Source organism: Panthera onca, chromosome D1, assembly GCF_046562875.1.
Source record: "Panthera onca isolate mPanOnc1 chromosome D1, mPanOnc1 haplotype 2, whole genome shotgun sequence".
Lineage (NCBI taxonomy): Eukaryota > Metazoa > Chordata > Mammalia > Carnivora > Felidae > Panthera > Panthera onca.
Window position 1 is genome coordinate 14,041,870 of NC_138348.1, and position 18,729 is coordinate 14,060,598.

General features: G+C 35.3%; 2 protein-coding genes and 1 pseudogene across 2 annotated transcripts; 2 read left to right on the plus strand and 1 right to left on the minus strand.

Annotated features, from left to right (window-relative positions):
• Positions 1 to 4,610: 4,610 nt before the first annotated feature.
• Positions 4,611 to 5,618, minus strand: LOC144612874 (olfactory receptor 5T1-like). The gene has a single exon (XM_078432634.2). It carries the CDS (start codon positions 5,601 to 5,603, stop codon positions 4,611 to 4,613), a length of 993 nt encoding a protein of 330 aa, XP_078288760.2. The 5' UTR covers positions 5,604 to 5,618.
• Positions 5,619 to 6,822: 1,204 nt separating this feature from the next.
• Positions 6,823 to 7,249, plus strand: LOC144612873 (small nuclear ribonucleoprotein G pseudogene; annotated as a pseudogene).
• Positions 7,250 to 15,597: 8,348 nt separating this feature from the next.
• On the plus strand, positions 15,598 to 16,545 carry LOC132676549 (olfactory receptor 5T2-like). The gene has a single exon (XM_078434055.2). The coding sequence runs from the start codon at positions 15,613 to 15,615 to the stop codon at positions 16,543 to 16,545; it is 933 nt and encodes a 310-aa protein (XP_078290181.2). The 5' UTR covers positions 15,598 to 15,612.
• Positions 16,546 to 18,729: the final 2,184 nt, after the last annotated feature.

Consider the following 18,729-nt stretch of genomic DNA (forward strand, 5'->3'; position numbering starts at 1 on the left):
CTCATTCTCTCTCTCTCTCTCGAAAATAAACATTAAAAACATCTAAAAAATAATTTAAAAAAGGCAAGTAGTGGAGGGCTGCCACAAAAGACATGTATAATTTCATTGGATGCATGGAAGGACAGGCTGAATGTCGTCACTGTGTGTACAAAAGCATGCAAAATGCCACCCACATAGGAAGAAACACTGAGTGTGTTACATAGACTCTGGGTGACATGCTCACTGAGTACAAGACAGGGTGGTAGATTGCTATATAGCAATCGTATGGTTTCTTGGTTGAGACAGTTAGAGTTGCTCCCACTTGGCTTTTTCCATCATGATAACCCTAACTCCACATGTCAGGGAACCAATGTGGGGATTCTTCCAGGGGCTCAGTTGTTTTATTCCAATTAGACATTCTGGAACTGGACAAATAACCAGAGGATGGGCCAGGGACACACTGGCCTCACTGCAACATCGGCCAGAAGTAAAACTCCATTGATCACCTGACTTCCACAAGCCCCTCCCCTGACTCTTGGATCACAAAAACACAAACACACAGTGATATTTTGGGTCTTCTGGAATTATCATCATGAGTCCAGAACTAGTATCCAGTAGTTCCCAAAGACCTGGCTATTTCTTTTTCACTAATGCACAGTTACCCTGGTAAATGTCCAAAGTCCCTTTGGCAAAGGCTTGGAGAAAGATTGATAGTTTAAATTTTTTGGTAATATACAAGGTTCATCCCTCAAGGGTACCTGACCTCCCTTCACTAAAGAGGTTCTAGGGCTAAAATCTTCCTCAGTTCACAAACTGATTGCTGAGCTCCCACAATGACAGTTTTTATGATTCAAGTTAGACTTTTGTTCACTTAACCTGCTTATACAGATCAAGCCAGAATTTAGTGTTTTTCATCTGTTTCACTTCTAGAAATACCATGATCAACTTGCCATCGCCTTGCTTATAAATGAGCAAGGCTATTCTGATCGCTGCTTTGAGTCCACCGTCCTAGGGGGTAACCACATCCCTCTGTCCTTGCAGGTGGATGCCTCCACTTGGACTCTACCTCTCCAGAGTGAATGTTATCTATGCAAATGGTTATGTAGCAATACCTATCCCAAACGGGAAACTTCTCATACAGGAGATGCAACGAGAGAAATGGAACGAAGCCTGCTAACTTTAGGAAAACTTTATACGCCTGTATTGTTTTCAAGTAAGAAAACTTTAATTAAGACATAAAGACTTAGGGGCACTTGGGTGGCTCAGTCCGCTAAGCATCAGGCTTTGGCTCAGGTCATGATCTCACATTTTGCAAGTTTGTACCTCAGGTCAGGCTCTGTGATGACAGCTCAGAGCGTGGAGCCTGCTTCAGATTCTGTGTTTCCCTCTCTCTCTGCCCCTCCCCGCTCATGCTCGGTCTCTCTCTCTCTCGAAAATAAACAAACATTCAAATTTTTTTTAAAACGTACATAAAGACTTTAAACCTTCAATAAGGTTATTTTTGTAGGTAAGTATGTAGAAAAGCTTTGTGATAATTGTTTTTACAAGTGTAGTGCGGCATTTATGAAAACTTCCATACATTAGTGATGACTAAGACCTGAATAAAAAAAGTTTCTCAAAATCTCATTCTATTTAGAAATGAAGGACAAATGTAAAAAAAAACAAAAACAAAAAAAACAAAACAAACAAACAAACAAAAACAACCTCTCAATGTGTTCATTTAAGCATTTTTGTATGTTACTAAACTATCCTTAAGTCAAAAGAAATGGGAAAAAATCAGAAATACTGATTATGAAAACATGAAGTGCTGAAATATGCGTGATTCCACTGACATAATATTCACTGGAAAATTTGTACCCAAATGAGAAAGCTAGAAAAAAATAGCAAAGTGATCAAGAGAGAGAGGATAGATTTTAAAGGAAAAATGTAAATTACAAAATCTAAGGCAGTACCTAATAACATTCTTTTTTCACATGCATCCCTTCATTGAGTTAAATAAAATCTTTTTGACAATTTCTTATATACACAATTTGTTCATTTAGGGAATGTTGATTGAGCCACAATATGTGTGAGATAAAATTCCAGACACATATGTCTGGAAAATAGATCAGACAATAAGTCAAATATAAATTAAGTGCATGTTATATGAAATTGTGATAAGTGAAAGGAGTGTATTTAAGAAGGAAAGAATATGAGGATATTCAAAGGAAGTAAATTCTAATCATAATGTAGTCAATGAACTCCTCACTAAGAATAGGCATTTAAAAACAGGAGTTATGTGAATGACAGCCCAGAAAACCTTGCAAACAGAAGGAAAATAATGCAGAAAAATTGTTGGGGCAAATATATTGTGGTAAAAGATTATCTATATTTATACAGTTAAGGTGTTATTTATACTTAATGATCCCACTTTAGGGAAATATCCTTAAGTGGTACTCTGTGTTCTAAGGAGATCATCTTGTTGGAACCAAAGGGATTCAACACTTAAAATAATAATAATAATAATAATAATAATAATAATAATAATAGGGGCTCTGGCTTGGCTCAGTTAAGTGTCTGCCTCTTGATTTTGGCTCAGGTAACGATCTCATGGTTTGTGAGTTCAAGCCCTGCTTGTGGCTCTGCACTGACATTGTGGAGCCTGCTTTGGGATTCTCTGTCTCCCTCTCTGCCCCTCCCCAGTCTCTCTCTCTCCCTCTCTCAAAATAAATAAAAAAATAATAGTGATGATGATGATGATGATAATGAAATGTAAGAGGGAAGGATGGAGGGGCACCAGGGGGGCTCAGTCAGTTAAGCACCTGACTCTTGGTCTCAGCTCAGGTTGCGATCTCGCAGTTTGTAGGTTAGGGCCCTGTGTGGAACTCAGCACTGATGCGTGGGCCCTGCTTGGGATTCCGTCTCCCTCTCTCTCTGCCCTCCCTTGCTTGCTCACTCTCTCTCTCTTTCAAAATAAGTAAAAATAAAACTTTAAAAAAAAAGGAAGGAAGGATTGAAAAACACAACCACTTACAATTAATTAACTTTGAAGGACACATGTCCTTGCAATTAAAATGAGGTCTGTTGGAAACAGGGCTAAACATGAGTATAGTTGGGATGGTTCTTTAAAAAAAAATTAATGCTTCTTAGTTTTGATAGAAAGAGAGAGAGAGATCGATCACTAGCTGGGGAGGGACAGAGAGAGAGAGGGAGACACAGAATCTGAAGCAGCTCTAAGCTGTCAGCACAGAGCCCGATGGGGTGCTCGAACTCACAGACCATGAGATCCTGACCTGAGCTGAAGTCGGTCGCTTAACCAACTGAGCCACCAGGCACCCCTATGCCTTGGCTCTTGGGTCTGAGCACCGAGGAGTAGTGGCGTCTGTAAGACCGTAATAAGGTGGTAGTGGTCAGAAGAAAAGAGAGCCAAAGCTGAGTCTATACCAGGTTAGTAGGAAAGCCCATAAAGTTGGGCTGCAGCTTAGCTCAGCTTCAGTTATTTTATCAGGAGTCAGATACCAGTGACTCAATGGAAGTGGACTGGGATTATGTGAGCTTGGCTTTTTTTTCCCAGTGACGTGGTATTTGCTCAAGCTATTCAGATATGATCTTCAAGTTATGTATAATTGCAACTATGGGAGAATATCCAGTTTGACTCATATGAGGATGAAAGGTAATACTATACATTTTAAAGTAAAGATCACATACATATGTGACTCTGTATTTATAAATATACTTACATATAATAAATATATGTATGTGTCTATATGCAAATATATCTATATGTAATGAATATATGCATGTGTGTACATGTACATGCATGCACACCCACATATACATATGTGTATATATATGTGTATATATACATGTGTATGTGTATTGGTGTATATACATATATATATACATACATATATACATACATATATATATACATACATATATACATACATATATATGTATACACATACATATATATACATATATATATGTATATATATACATATATATACATATATATATGTATATACACACACCAATATTCATATGTTGAAAATCTAACTCCCCATACCTCAGAATATGAGTATATTTGACAATAAAGCCTTTGAGGAGATAATTAACTTAAAATGAGGTCGTTAGAGTGGACCCTAATCCAAGATCACTGGTATCATAAAAAGAGATCAGAACGCAGAAACACAGAGAGGAATGACCATGTGGAGACAGAAAGAGAAGACTGCCATCTACAAGTGAAGGAGAGAGGACTAGGAGGAAATTCACTCCGTTTCACCTTCAGACTTACAGATTCTGTAACGGTGAGCAATAGATTGCTGCTGTGAAAGCCACCAGTCTGTGGCACTTTGTTATGGCAGCCTGAGCAAGTTAATACAATCAGCCTCAGCATAGATGCATATGTATTTACACATGTGTGTATAAATGCATGTGTGCGCCTGTGTGTATTTCCGGGTGAATTAAGGAAGAAGCAAAGGAATGACAAGAGATTTTCTACATATGTGAAAAATGTACAGGTGGAGACGTGATCACAATTTTTAAAAATATATAGCAAGAAGAGAAAGACACAAATAAACTAAAGCAAAACACTTCTATTTTAATATTGAGATGATCAATAGCATTCATAATTTTTCTCAATTTAACGGTCAATGTGAAAAGTAGACTTTATTGATATACCAATTTTTACCAAACAGATTTTTCATCGCTTCTTTTACATCTTTGTTCCTTAAACTGTAGATGATGGGATTCAGCATGGGAATCACAATGCTGTAAAACATTGACACTATCATGTCATGGTCCAGAGCATAGCTGGAACTTGGTCTCACGTACGTGAAGAGGATGGTTCCATGATATATTGACACTCCAGTTAGGTGAGAGCCACATGTAGAAAAGACTTTCCGCCTCCCTGCAGCAGAATGAATCTTCCGAATGGCCAACAGAATGAAACCATAGGAGATCAGAACTGTCAGGATAGTGACGATCTCAATGGAGCCCACAAGGTAGAAGAGCAGGAGCTGGTTTGTGTGAGTGTCCGAACAAGAAATGGCGAGGAGAGGAGGGATGTCACAAAAGACATGTCTAATTTCATTGGATGCGCAGAAGGACAGGCTGAATGTGGCCACGGTGTGTACGGAAGCATGCAAAATGCCACCCACGTAGGAAGCAACGATGAGCGGCACATAGACTCTGGGTGACATGCTCACTGAGTACAGGAGAGGGTTGTAGATGGCGACATAGCGGTCATATGCCATTGCAGCCAAGAGAAAGCATTCTGTGGTCCCAAAAGTAACAAAGAGAAGCATCTGCGCTGCACATCCAACATAGGAAATGGCTTTATTCTCTGCGAGGAAATTGACCAACATTTTTGGGGTGACAACTGAAGAATAACAGGCATCCAGGAAAGACAATACGCTCAGAAAGTAGTACATGGGGTTGTGTAGCCGAGAATCCCCAATGACTAATATAACTAGTCCCAAATTTCCTACCAGAGTAAAAAGGTAGATTGCTAGAAATAGTAAAAAGAGGAAGATTTGCACCTCAAAATCATCTGTGAAACCCGTCAATATAAACGTAGTGAACTCAGTTACATTTTTCAACTTAATTGTGTATAAATCTAAATCCAATGTCAACCCTGGCATTTTAGTGTTTATTTGCAGGTTTTAAAGGAGATATTTTTGAAAATAGAACCCACTTTATGTATTCTCATGTTTGTTTCTTAGAAGAACATGTTGAAATCCTTGTCAGTGAAGGAAAAGGCAGTGATGAAGAAGTTGTGTCCCAGAGGATACATTATCCTGCGTAAATAAAGAAATTATTTTATTAAGTTGTTGGCTAAATTTTTCATGTTAAACAAATTATGCCAATTATTGGGTTAATTTCCAGTTGTTTTCTGTTAAATTTTCTCCCACCTTGCTTCATATTGCATCATCTGAAAATCCTCAAATATGAATGAATATAGAAATTTAAAAATCTGAAAATATTATAATAAAAATTACATACCTGTTACTAGTCCTAGATTTTGTAAAATGTGTGTGAAATTCCTTGTGTGTGTGTGTGTGTGTGTGTGTGTGTATCCAGTTGTTAAAATGGGACCAACTACATGTGTATCCCTGGGATGCATTTAAATGAGAAATACAGTGTGAAAATTATTTAAATTCAAAATATTCACAAATGAGTACAATATAGGATGTTAGATTTAGATATTAGCCCTTGTCATACAGGGCAGCCCTCTCTGACCATCACAATACTCTATGGTGTCAGGCATCTTGGAAATTCATTGCTATCATTGCATTGTACTTTGGTCATGTCAGTAAAATGATAGTACGTCTACTTACATCCCCCTGATGATTTTGTCCATAATAATTTTTTTCCTTATCTAGCTCATTTCATCTTAGGAGATAGAGATTAGATAGACAAAAATACAAACTCTCAATTTTAACAAAATAGACCAATCTGGAAGACTAATTTTTTCAATTCTTCACCTGTAATACAGTTGGAAAACATACACAGGGCACATCTATGAGAACAATGTCATAAATGCTAAGCTTGAGAAGGACAGCAATGATAGGTGCAACCACATGATATTAAGTGGCTACTGAGGGTTAAAAATTGTGTGTACATTATCTTATGTCATCTGCATAGCAACCTGCAAACTAAATAATTTAGCATCCTTTTATAGATGAGAAAACAGAAGCAGCCTGACCTATAACCGGGCCGTGGTCATACCGATAGTTAGAAGCAAAGACATGATTGAAGACCAGGTTTCTCTGTCCCACACTTGCAACTGTGTCTAGCGGGAGCATGAAGGACACCATGAATTCCATTTGGGGGCATCTTTGAGGTGGTCGAGTAGACACCATGAACAAAGCTCACCCTCCCGAGTTGAAAAAAAAAATTATGGACAAGAAACTGTCATTGAAATCAAATGGCAAAGCATAAGAGACTGTTAAAAACTGAGAACAAACTGAGGGTTGATGGGGGGTGGGAGGGAGGGCAGGGTGGGTGATGGGTATTGAGGAGGGCACCTTTTGGGATGAGCACTGGGTGTTGTATGGAAACCAATTTGACAGTAAATTTCATATATTAAAAAATAAAAAAAAAAAAAAAAAAAAAAGAAATCAAATGGCAGACGTGTCCAAGGACTATTGCAGGGGTTCAATCCCTTTATGAATTTTGTGATAGATGGAAGTGTGCAAATGGCAACTAGTGGGCAACAGAGCAGTATTGGAATGGTGGTATACGAGGAAATAGCATCATCATGTTAGAAGCTTTGGAACGAAAATAAACAACGGGGGTGTTCATCAGAAGAAATCAAAATGGCTTCCACATGTCCCCTCTCCACAGCACCTGTTTTACTACAATATAAAAATCAGGTTATGTGCATTTTCATATTGAACCTTTTGTTAAATTAACTTTTGTAATGATCAAAAAATAAGCTATGGGCAGTTGACTATGTTGCAATTCATTTTGATATGCCATAATTCTGGAAAGGTTGTCTTCTGGAAACAATACAAAATAACATCCTCGTGTGTTTGAATTCTTTTATAAAGCCATCAAGTTTAAGCAGACCATGACTTAAAAAAAAAGAAAATAAAACTGAAGTGGCTTCTTCAGCAAGCAGCTAACCAGTAAAACAAATTTAAAATTCATTTATGTGTTTGCATTAGAAAAACAAATTATGATCCTCAACTGGCATGTATCTGATGATTGGTTGATAGTCAATTTGCTCTCTATTTAATAATTTTCCTAAATTTGTAATACATCCCTTTATTTCAACTACCTTTATTCCAGCTGTTACATTCCATCAAGAAAGTGAAATAAAATGTCTAATTTCCAAATCTGTTGACCTAAAAATGGAAGGAATCTTTCCTATTATCCTTGTAATGTTCCCTGGAATTTCCTTGTTCAATTTTAATTTAATTCTCAGTTAACTAGAAATTTCCATCTCAGATTTAAATATTATAATGTGGAATCTAGTTTGAGATTCAAGGTTATGACTTCTGAAGAATTCTGTAAGTAATAAGAAACACTTTCCTCTTACCTGTGGAAATGAACTGCTCATTCAGTTAACATACCCTATGATCACTGATCATTTGGAGTTTTATAGCAGACTTTCAAGCCCTTCTTGATGTCCACAGGGATGCTCCAAGGAGAAAATAAGGTAATTATCTTCTGGGACGGAAAAGTCAGATAATTTCATGTGTTTCTTTCATAGTAAATGAGTGGCTCTGGAACCATGAGCTACATGACAAAAATGATCACATGAATACACTTTGGCCTCTGGTATAAAATAGCCCTCAGGGCAGAGCAATACATAGGGCTGGAAAACAATCTAATGCTACAGGACACAATCCTGGCTCAGATACTAAATAAATATACGCCACTGGGTTTATGACTTAAATTCTCTAAAACCCAGTTCTTTCTTCCTGAGAACATAACCTGTTTACTTGTCTCAAAATAAGGTATGACAAACTTCATAATCATTTAATAAAGATTACTATATTTATTTAACTTTTAAAGTGGCATGAAAAATACTTGAAGCTCACTGAGAGTTTAATAGGGAGAAAACATATGAATACATAAACAGGAAGTATTGAAAACAGAGATGGGACACTATATAGATAAATTTAATATTCTATGTAATAAACAAAATATGAGAGATCTGGCAGAGATAAAGGTCAAACTTTTTGTGTCGGTTAAGGTCTTGTCTTGGAAATCTTGTATACTCATCTATAAACTAGTTCATGGCTATGTACTTAAATAAATTATTCAAAAATGTGTTTAAAATACATAGGTGCCTGAGCTCAACACCTGGGGAGACTAAATTAATAGATAGGGAATGTTGGTCATGGGATTTGAATTTAAGAACAAAAGAATGAAAGAAAGAAAGGGATAAAGAAGATACTGATCTATTAATTAAGTGTAATTGCAAATTATCTATATATTCAATGCAACCCGAGTTAAAACTAAGAAAAGCATTTTTGTAGAAATTAACAAAGGAATTCCACAATTCTACAATATAGAATATTTCTATTGCCCATAATGTGGTTATTGTTACACAGTTGTGTGTGTCTATTCAAATTCATGTAACTGGCACATATAAATGGTAGATTTTCTGTATTTTATTAAAATGCAATAACTCTGTCCTTGAAAAAAACTAGCTATTACATAAATTAGTCTCTGTTTCATACTATGGTTATCTTTACATGGGAGAGAGTGACTGGAAGAATACAGGAGGTTCCCTGGTTCTGGAAATGTTCTTTTTCTTGGGCTTGTTTATAAGGGTATGTTCAATTTAAAAATTCATCATGCTATACACTTGAGATGTATGTACTTTTCTATGTGTACATTTTTTCAATAAAATTAAAAAGGAAACTAAATGTTTTATTGTAACTTTTCCAAAGAAATGTCATAAACCCTTATTTCTTAAAAATTCTATATGTCTCATTTTATTGATATACTCATTCAGATAGTTATAAATTTTTGTATGTCAATTTTATATTTGTATGAGTCACATTTCTATTGTTTTTTAAATTATATCTTAGTACTTTTAGATCTGTCATTTTCTATCAAATTCTTAATTCTCTTAATTATTTACTTGAAATTGATTTTTCTTCATCTCTCTTTCTCTTCTCTTTCCTTAATTATGCTTTCAGTAGTGACCACCCACTCTTGTATTAAATTTCTATGTATTAAATTACTCTTGATTACTGAATTTTTGCCTTATTTCCATTTTCTGGTTTATTATTCCGAGCTCTTTGTAGCATATGTCCTCATCCTTCTGATATTTTGTATTCTCATTTCTGATACATTTGATATTCTTGAGCCATCAGTCATTTAATTGTTTTTGTTTGTTTTCTATTAAGATGTATTTGATATGGTTCATTTGATTCCTTATGGCCTGGGTTGATGCTCTGATTTTGGTAACATTTGAACATTATTTGGTTATTTTTACCCTTTTGCAATTTAAATGCAATTATAAAGAGTTCAATAATAATCCTTTGATTCATTCAATGTGTCAATAGGATGGGCATTTTGACTATCAGGAGGCACATGTGTAGTTGGAGATATATCCAGTAGCTTTTCCAGCTTTGTGTTCAAAGATGACTCATGTTTTTATGAAGGTCTTAAAATATTATTGTACAGCTACTTTAAGTGTCACAGCAGATGTTGCCTTGTAAAGGATTACTCTACACTTTAGACTTGTGTATTGCTCTAGCAATCCTTTATAAGTCCTGCATTTTTCAGAAGACCCCTCCCTTGTTGAAACTTACTTTCCTAGTGTATTTGCCTTACTCAATTGACATGATTCTCAGCTTTTCTTCTAAGTGAAGCCCTGTCTTTTCCAAAGCAAGTATGTACGGCATACTTCTAAGATCTATTCCAGTTTTTTATGGACCCTTTGTAACATGATTAAGCCTGTGTAAGAGTGGGGGACACCTAAGAAAATTAAAGAAAAATAAAAAAAAAATAAAAATGTTAAATGTCTCTATTTTGGTCCCAGGGGTATGTGTGTGTATGAGTGAACTGCACGTGTATACGTGATAAACATCTGTTTGTCAACCAATCAATAGATATTTTTATTTAATTTGAATAAACACTACATCAACATTTAGTAGTCACAAAATTACATGATTTCTCAAGTCCCACAGAGCTTTAAACTTTTAATGTTTCCTCTACATTTATATGGGAGTTTTTGGATTTTTCTTATTACCTTGAATAATGATCAATCTTCCAGCAAGCTTAGACGCCACACTTCTAAATGTATTCATCAAACCCATGTACTCTATGATTTGTACAGAGTAAAAGTGTAATACCTTTCATTGACTATAAATCTATCTGCTAGATTCTGCAGGAGATATATTGTAGTTTTACATCATTTTAGTTTACCATGTTTACTGACCTGTCACAATTTAAAAAAATGGCTTATATTGCCCAGATGAGGGAATTGATTCTCAGAGAAGTTAGTTCTAACCCAGTGTCAGAGCTATTATATTAAGAGCATGTCTCAGTTCTAAAGACTTTTTATCTAGTGTCTGTATATATCTTTAGGGCATTATTTTAAACCAGGTATCAAACAACTATTTATTTTCTATAATATTAACATACAATACATTATTCCAGACTACTTACTTCTTTATTATTGAGTAAATCCTTGTATTGCTATTTTGAACCAGAAGATAATTGGACCATATTCCCATTAGGGCATCTCCTCTGAGTTTTATCAACAGCTCAGTAAGTGGATATAAGCAATCTAAATGAACTACATTCATAAGGTACCTAAACCTGCCTTTGCTGTTCTGTAGGTAAGAGCAGTTTTCAGATAATTTGCCAAATATTTAGGAAATGAAACCTAAAACATCAAGGTCAAATATGTGATGAAATCTTCAATATTAAAGCTTTTACTTGTTGCCTATTGTACAGGTGAATAGAATACATTCTTCACAAACTGGACTTATGCAGATCTGTCTAAAAATTGGATAACAACACTTCCTGGAATAAAACAAAAGAAATGGAAAATAATGAATTTGAATTTGTAAAAGCAATTAGAAGTCTCCAAATACATCTATATTTTCATTTTCTTGATGTCAGAAGGCAGACCAGTTCAAAGTGAAACAAGATAAAATGTTTCAATCGAGGGCAAGAAAACATTTAACTCATTCAACTCTTTGGGCACTTATATTTTAATACAATAAGGCAAATAATATTTTATATTATATTTTATATTATTAATAAGACAAATAATAATTCCTTTCATTTTATTTTGCTGGCCACTTCAGATGACGACTTATTTCATAGTGTTTCTCTTGTCTTGATGACTTAAAATATTTAAATACATTTAAAAAAACACATTTTGTTTTATTCCAATGGAGGTCCTGGGGAGGGAAGTCAATTGCAGAATGAAGCTATGGCATAATAAGAAGTAATGAAAAAAGGTGAAAAGTGGGTGCTCTCTGAAAGACACTTGAGACTGAATCTTGGCTGTGGCACTTGTTATCTGTGAGAGTTATTACAAAAGGGAAATAAAGTAATGTGTGCACAAGACCATTCCTACAGGTCAATAAGTGTTAGTTCTCTGTTCTCTACTCCTTTGTGAATTTAGAGCTTCGGTAGTGAGCCCAAAATATTTGGAGTATTCTGCCTTCTATGAAAGTTATATTTTTGGAAGTGACTTTAAATTAATTATAAATGTTGATCATACTATTAAATTTTTTAAGAATACATTCTCTCTTCGTAAGTCTGGGTCTGATATATGTACTAATATTGATTTAGTTATACTCACCTAACAGAAAGATAGTTTTATATAATATTTAAATGAAGTGTTAAATATTGTAATTTTTTATTATCTTATTTACCCCCCCCCAAAAAAGAAAATTAAACCCACTCTAATGTGACACATAGGATTATGGGGATCTGTGTGTGCATTTTTATTTTTTGTTTTTGTTGTTGTTATTATTAATGGATCATGCAATTCACAAAACTAGTCTCTAATCTAGACATAAATTGTGTGCAGAGGGAAAAACAGAATCATAATATAAATCACTGGATTTAATCTACCGGAAAAATGGTTAAGTACATAAGCAATCAGAAAAAAATGTGTTACGTGCAGCTAAAGAATGAAATATCTAGTTCAAGGCTCTGGTCCGTTGATTTTCAATGATGTAGCTGTAACATTGGTGTTGTGCTCGTATATTTACTATTTAAAAAAAAAAAATTTTAATTTTTTAAATAAATTTTTTTTAAAAATGGCAAATTTAATTATATGAAAATCTTAAAATTATTAAAAATGGACGTATTTAAAGAAAATGGCTTGAAATATTTATTGTTTTACATGCTTAGTTAGTCTGCCTGGTTTTACATTATTGTATCCACTTTGTCACTTCAATTTACTGCTCTTTGAAAGAGGAGTTGAATCACTGTATCCTACACCTGAAACTAACATAACACAATATAACTATACTGAAAATGAAATAAAATAACTTAAAGAAAAAAAAAAAAAGAAGGGTTGCTTTGGAGAGAAAGCCTGGTATCACGCATGACTTTTACTAATGGAGCTGAATGAAGAAAACATACCTCCAAATTCCAAATCTATGTAATTGTCCCTGTACCCGGTATATCATTGACCTGATGCCGCGAGTTGTATTGGGGTTGAGCTTTTTCATGTGACTCTTTGCTGCATTAAAACATAGATTGGCTTCATCATATTTATGAAAGTCTGGTTTTTTTTTTTTTTTCTTTTCTGTTTTTACCTCATCTACATAAACTCTTATCTGAACCTCCCTTTGGTAAATATTCATGATATTTTCCCCCATGGCGTTTTTTTTCCTTTCTAAAATTTTTTAAATGTTTGTTTTTGAGAGAGAGGGAGACAGCGTGAGCACGGAGGGGCAGAGAGAGGAGGACAGAGGATCTGAAGCAGGCTCTGCAATGACAGCAGAGAGCCTGATGAGGGGTTCGAACTTAGGAATCATGACATCATGATTTGAGCCAAAGTTGGAAGCTCAATGGGCTGACCCACCCAGGCACTCTTCCTTTTCTCTAACATAAGAAAAAACGTGTTCAGGTTTTCACAGTCAATTCATTAAGGTGTTTTTTGGGTTTTTTTGTTTTTGTTTTTTGCGGGGAGAGTAGCCATCCTCCTACTTCTTTTTTAAATGTTCATTTATATTTGAGAGAGAGAGAGAATGCCAGCAGGGGAGGGGCAGAGAGAGAGGGAGACACACAATCCAAAGCAGGTTCTAGTCTCCAAGCTGTCAGCACAGAGCCTGACACGGGGCTGGAACCCATGAACTGTAAGATCATAACCTAAGCCAAAGTTAGACGCTTAACCAACTGAGCCACCCTAGCGCGCCAAGGTTGTTTTTTTTTTTGTTTTTTTGTTTTGTTTTGTTTTTTGTTTTTTTAATGAAATGATATATTTAAAATCGTTTCATTATGTTAAAGAAGCTCAAAAATATTCAGTTAATTAGGATAAGTGGTTTGTTTGAGCGTCTTAATTTGTTTTGTTGTAACTTTTATTTCCAATACATAGGATTCACCTTAAATTTGCTTTTTTTTTGATGTCTCCGATGAGTTTTTCTGGTTTTCTCTGCATTTAATCTTTCCAATAATCTATGAAAATGTTTTCTGCCGATATTGACAATTCTAAGTGATACTGACTTTACCGTTCCTAGAAGGTGGCTGGGATTCACTTTCCTCTTTTTCTATCACGATTTGTTATCAAATGGCTCTCTCTCTTACTGATGGTGCCCATGTCAATGTATTGAAACTAGGGCTCGACTTGCATAATGAATTTAAATAATTCATTCAGATAATAATAATAATAATAATAATTCAGATAACCGAATATTATCTGCCGCAGATTATGTGCCCTCAGGACTGATTCACATGTCCTATGGGTGAATATCTAAAAAAAAATTTAAGTGTAATAATTTGAATAAAACCTATTCTCCAACTATTGTTATATTATGGGCAAATAATGGAACTTTGAATTCAGGTTCAGCTAATACTTTCACTCCTAGTTTGATTAACCATGACACTATGCCTGAAAAGTTTTTTTCTACATCTTCTAGCTTTCATTTCTTGCTACTATTTCTTCTTTTAAATATTAAGTGTAATGTCTAGGTGCAAAGATTTTTGTTACATTTTTAATTACTGATTTTCTGAATTTGTTACTTTTATATAATAATTACCTAGTTATTCATTCACTGAATCCCAAATCAACATTATATAATCAAGTGTAATATACTGAAAGAAAAACAGATTTCCTATTTTTTTATTATAATTCTTTCATTTTAAACATAGAATTCTGAAAGAATAGAAAAACATACATTATCAATAATGTAGACCTCCAAAACCCATACAAATGACCAAATATTTATCTTGCAAAGAATAATATGTATTTCAAAAACACATTGAATGAAACACATGTTGTCATAGAATTTTATATCCAATCATGGTCCATATTCTTGAAAACAGTCTTGGTTTGTTCTGTTCAAAATAACTTAAGGGAGTTAGAAAGCTTTTAGATTTAAACCTCTAAAATATTACTATCCAATTGGCTGTTAACCTGTCAAACTAACCTAATTTAGTATATTCTCTGTTTTAAATTAATTTGAACATTTAATTTCATTAACACATTTTCTTCAATATTTGTTCCAATGTTTTGAGAGAAATATTAATGTCATAATGCTATAGGTGAGTAGATTATAGCAAATCATTTTACACACTTGCTGAAACGTTTAGAATTCTGATGTGAATTCCAATGTTGTGTTCATTGATATACTATCTTCCGTTTTTATGTTATAAGAAAAACATACATAGCAGTGCACTGTGCTTTAATAGGAAAACAGCTAATAGAAATCAGTTGTAAATCACCCATTTGGCCTCAGTTTTAGAAATGACCTAAGTTGAGCCGGTGAGTAAAATCTCCAATCTTCCGTTTAATTCTACAGTGAGTGCATTCAACCTTTGATCCACCGTCCTGTCACTGTCTCCTCATCAACTAATGGGATATTATTCATTGCCAAGAAATAAATACGAGGACAGAGTTCACTTTCCATGAGTCACACGAATGGCCACTTTTATCATATTAATATGAATTACAATTGTATTAATATCTTCAAGTTTGTTCCATGAGGTATCGACATGAAGAATGACACGGAAGTCACCATATTTGTATTGAAGGGTTTCACAGATAAGCTTGAGCTGCAGACAATCTTATTCTTCCTGTTTCTAGCAATCTACCTCTTTACTATGATGGGGAATTTGGTTTTAGTTTCATTGGTCATTGGGGATTCCCGGCTCCACAATCCCATGTACTATTTTCTAAGTGTGTTATCATCTGTGGATGCTTGTTTTTCCTCAGTTATTATTCCAAATATGTTAGTAGATTTCATGTCAAAGAATAAAATCATTTCATTCCTTGGATGTGCAACACAGATGTTTCTGGCTGTTACCTTTGGGACCACAGAATGCTTTCTCTTGGCTGCAATGGCATATGACCGCTATGTCGCCATCTACAACCCTCTCCTGTACTCAGTGAGCATGTCACCCAGAGTCTATGTGCCGCTCATCGTTGCTTCCTACGTGGGTGGCATTTTGCATGCTTCCGTACACACCGTGGCCACATTCAGCCTGTCCTTCTGCGCATCCAATGAAATTAGACATGTCTTTTGTGACATCCCTCCTCTCCTCGCCATTTCTTGTTCGGACACTCACACAAACCAGCTCCTGCTCTTCTACCTTGTGGGCTCCATTGAGATCGTCACTATCCTGACAGTTCTGATCTCCTATGGTTTCATTCTGTTGGCCATTCTGAAGATTCATTCTGCTGCAGGGAGGCGGAAAGTCTTTTCTACATGTGGCTCTCACCTAACTGGAGTGTCAATATATCATGGAACCATCCTCTTCATGTATGTGAGACCAAGTTCCAGCTATGCTCTGGACCATGACATGATAGTGTCAATGTTTTACAGCATTGTGATTCCCATGCTGAATCCCATTATCTACAGTTTAAGGAACAAAGATGTAAAAGAGGCAATGAAAAGAGTGTTTCAAAAAAAATGGTTTATCAATTAATTGTATTGTTCATATTAAATTTACATTAAATTTCACATTAAATTAAAAAAAATTAAGAATTACGTATATTGTCTCTAGTTGAAGAAGTTACAATAAAAAATATTTTGTTTGTTTTTAGTGTCTTTCTCTTCTTGGACATTTTCAATAAAGATCATAAATAAAGGCTATATATGCTCTCATTTAGCATCTAGTATATGGTACCAGTTCTCCCAGAGCCAGGATTCACAGGTCCAGGAATCCAAAGGTTGAAATGGGAGTGGTACCACTCACTACTATCCTTAGTGACCCCCCCCCCCCCCGCTACAATTTTGCTTCCTGTACCTATAACCTTACAGTTCCAGGATCAAACATTAGAAGAGGCAATGAAAAGCAATTTCAAAAGAAATTAGTTCATAAAAAAGGATATTTTTATTATTTTTAATGCTTATTTGTTTATTATCTTTTTTTTTTTTTTTGAGAGAGAGAGACAGAGCTTGAGCTGAGGAGGGGCAGAGAGAGAGAGAGAGAGGGAGACACAGAATCCGAAGCAGGCTCCAGGCTCTTAGCTGTCAGCACAGATTCCGACGTGGGGCTCAAACCCAGGAACTGTGAGATCATGACCTAAGCTGAAGTCTCTTAACTGACTGAGCCACCCAGGTGCCCCAAGGACACTTTTTCCATTAAGCAAAACTGAAAAGTATGTTGGATGTCTGTCCCTGGTTTTAAGCACATTGTGACATGGAATGGAAGAATACACTAAGTTTTTCACTTTGCCAACTGCATTATCTGGCTTCCAGCCCGTAATTTCGGAAGTAGTAAAAATCTTCTTTAAGTCATTGGCAGAAATAAAAAGGAATACATTTAAAATGGTTTCCACTAGATTTCAAAATGTATTCCATTTATTGAAACATGTAGAATGTTCAGGTTTTGAGCGTGGATGATCAATAAGATGAAGACAGAATAAAAAGGCAAGAAAAAGAGAGGGGAGAGAGGGAGGAAGAAAGAAAGAAAGGAGATCAATGTTATCAGTTATATCTATGCTGATTCTGAAATTTCATTACATGTTCAAGGTGCAGAACTGGAATGCCAGGTAAATATTGCACTATACATGTGGCATTATCTAGAAAGGAGATATTTGAAATTACCCCACTGGATGGGACTTAAAAGGGTATATAAATAGGTGAATGGGATTAAGAGAACACTTATTTTGATGAACGCTGAGTACTAAATGGAATTGTTGAATCGCTATACCCTATACCTGAAACTAACATAACACTGTATCGTAACTACACTGGAATTAAAATTTTAAATAAATAAATAAATAAATAAATAAATAAATTTCCACTTCCACTTGGGTTTAGAAAGCTGCAAATAATGTTTTTAAAAATCCAGGCAATCTACACAATTATAACTTTTCATGAGTCTATCAGAAAGCAGAATCTGCAAACATTCAAGTAATCTGAATCGAAAGGGGAGACAAGTTCCTCCAGGAGGAGATGAGACACAGGAACAGTTTCACCTTTGTACTAGGTGGGAGAAAGATGTAGCCGCCAGGCAAGAAGGTAGGAAGAAAGTAACTAAATTAAATATATCAGGGGGCCTAGGTGGCTCAGTCAGTTAAGCGTCTGACTTGGGCTCAGGTCATGATCTCACGGTTTGTGAGTTCGAGCCCCGCGTCGGGTTCTGTGCTGACAGCTCGGAGTCTGGAGCCTGTTTTGGATTCTGTGTCTCCTTCTCTCTCTGTTCCTCCTCCACTCATGCTCTGTCTTTCAAAAATAAATAAAAATGTTATTTTTTTAAATATATGTATGTATATGTGTACATGAAAGCCAGGTTTGGGCGATTGGGAAAAGCAGAGGAGCCTAGAAAGAGAACTTTTGGCTTCACTGTAGTTTTCTCTGCAGCCTCCAGCCAAAAATAGTAAGAATAGCTCATAAGAATCATAATAAATCAACTTTTTAAAAGCAGGTGTTGCTGGGGGTCTTGACTAAACATTGAAATTACTAGGTCGAAATATCTAGTAGAGACAGTAACATTAGATAAGTGAGTATGTATTTCATCAGATGGATGGAAACCATGAAGAAGTGTCCAGTGAAACTCTAGAAATAAACACACACTTACACACTCACAGTATCAGAGACAAATAATTCCTTCAACGGGTTCATCAGTATATCAAAGAGGTTGAGAAACAGACAGAAAACTGGA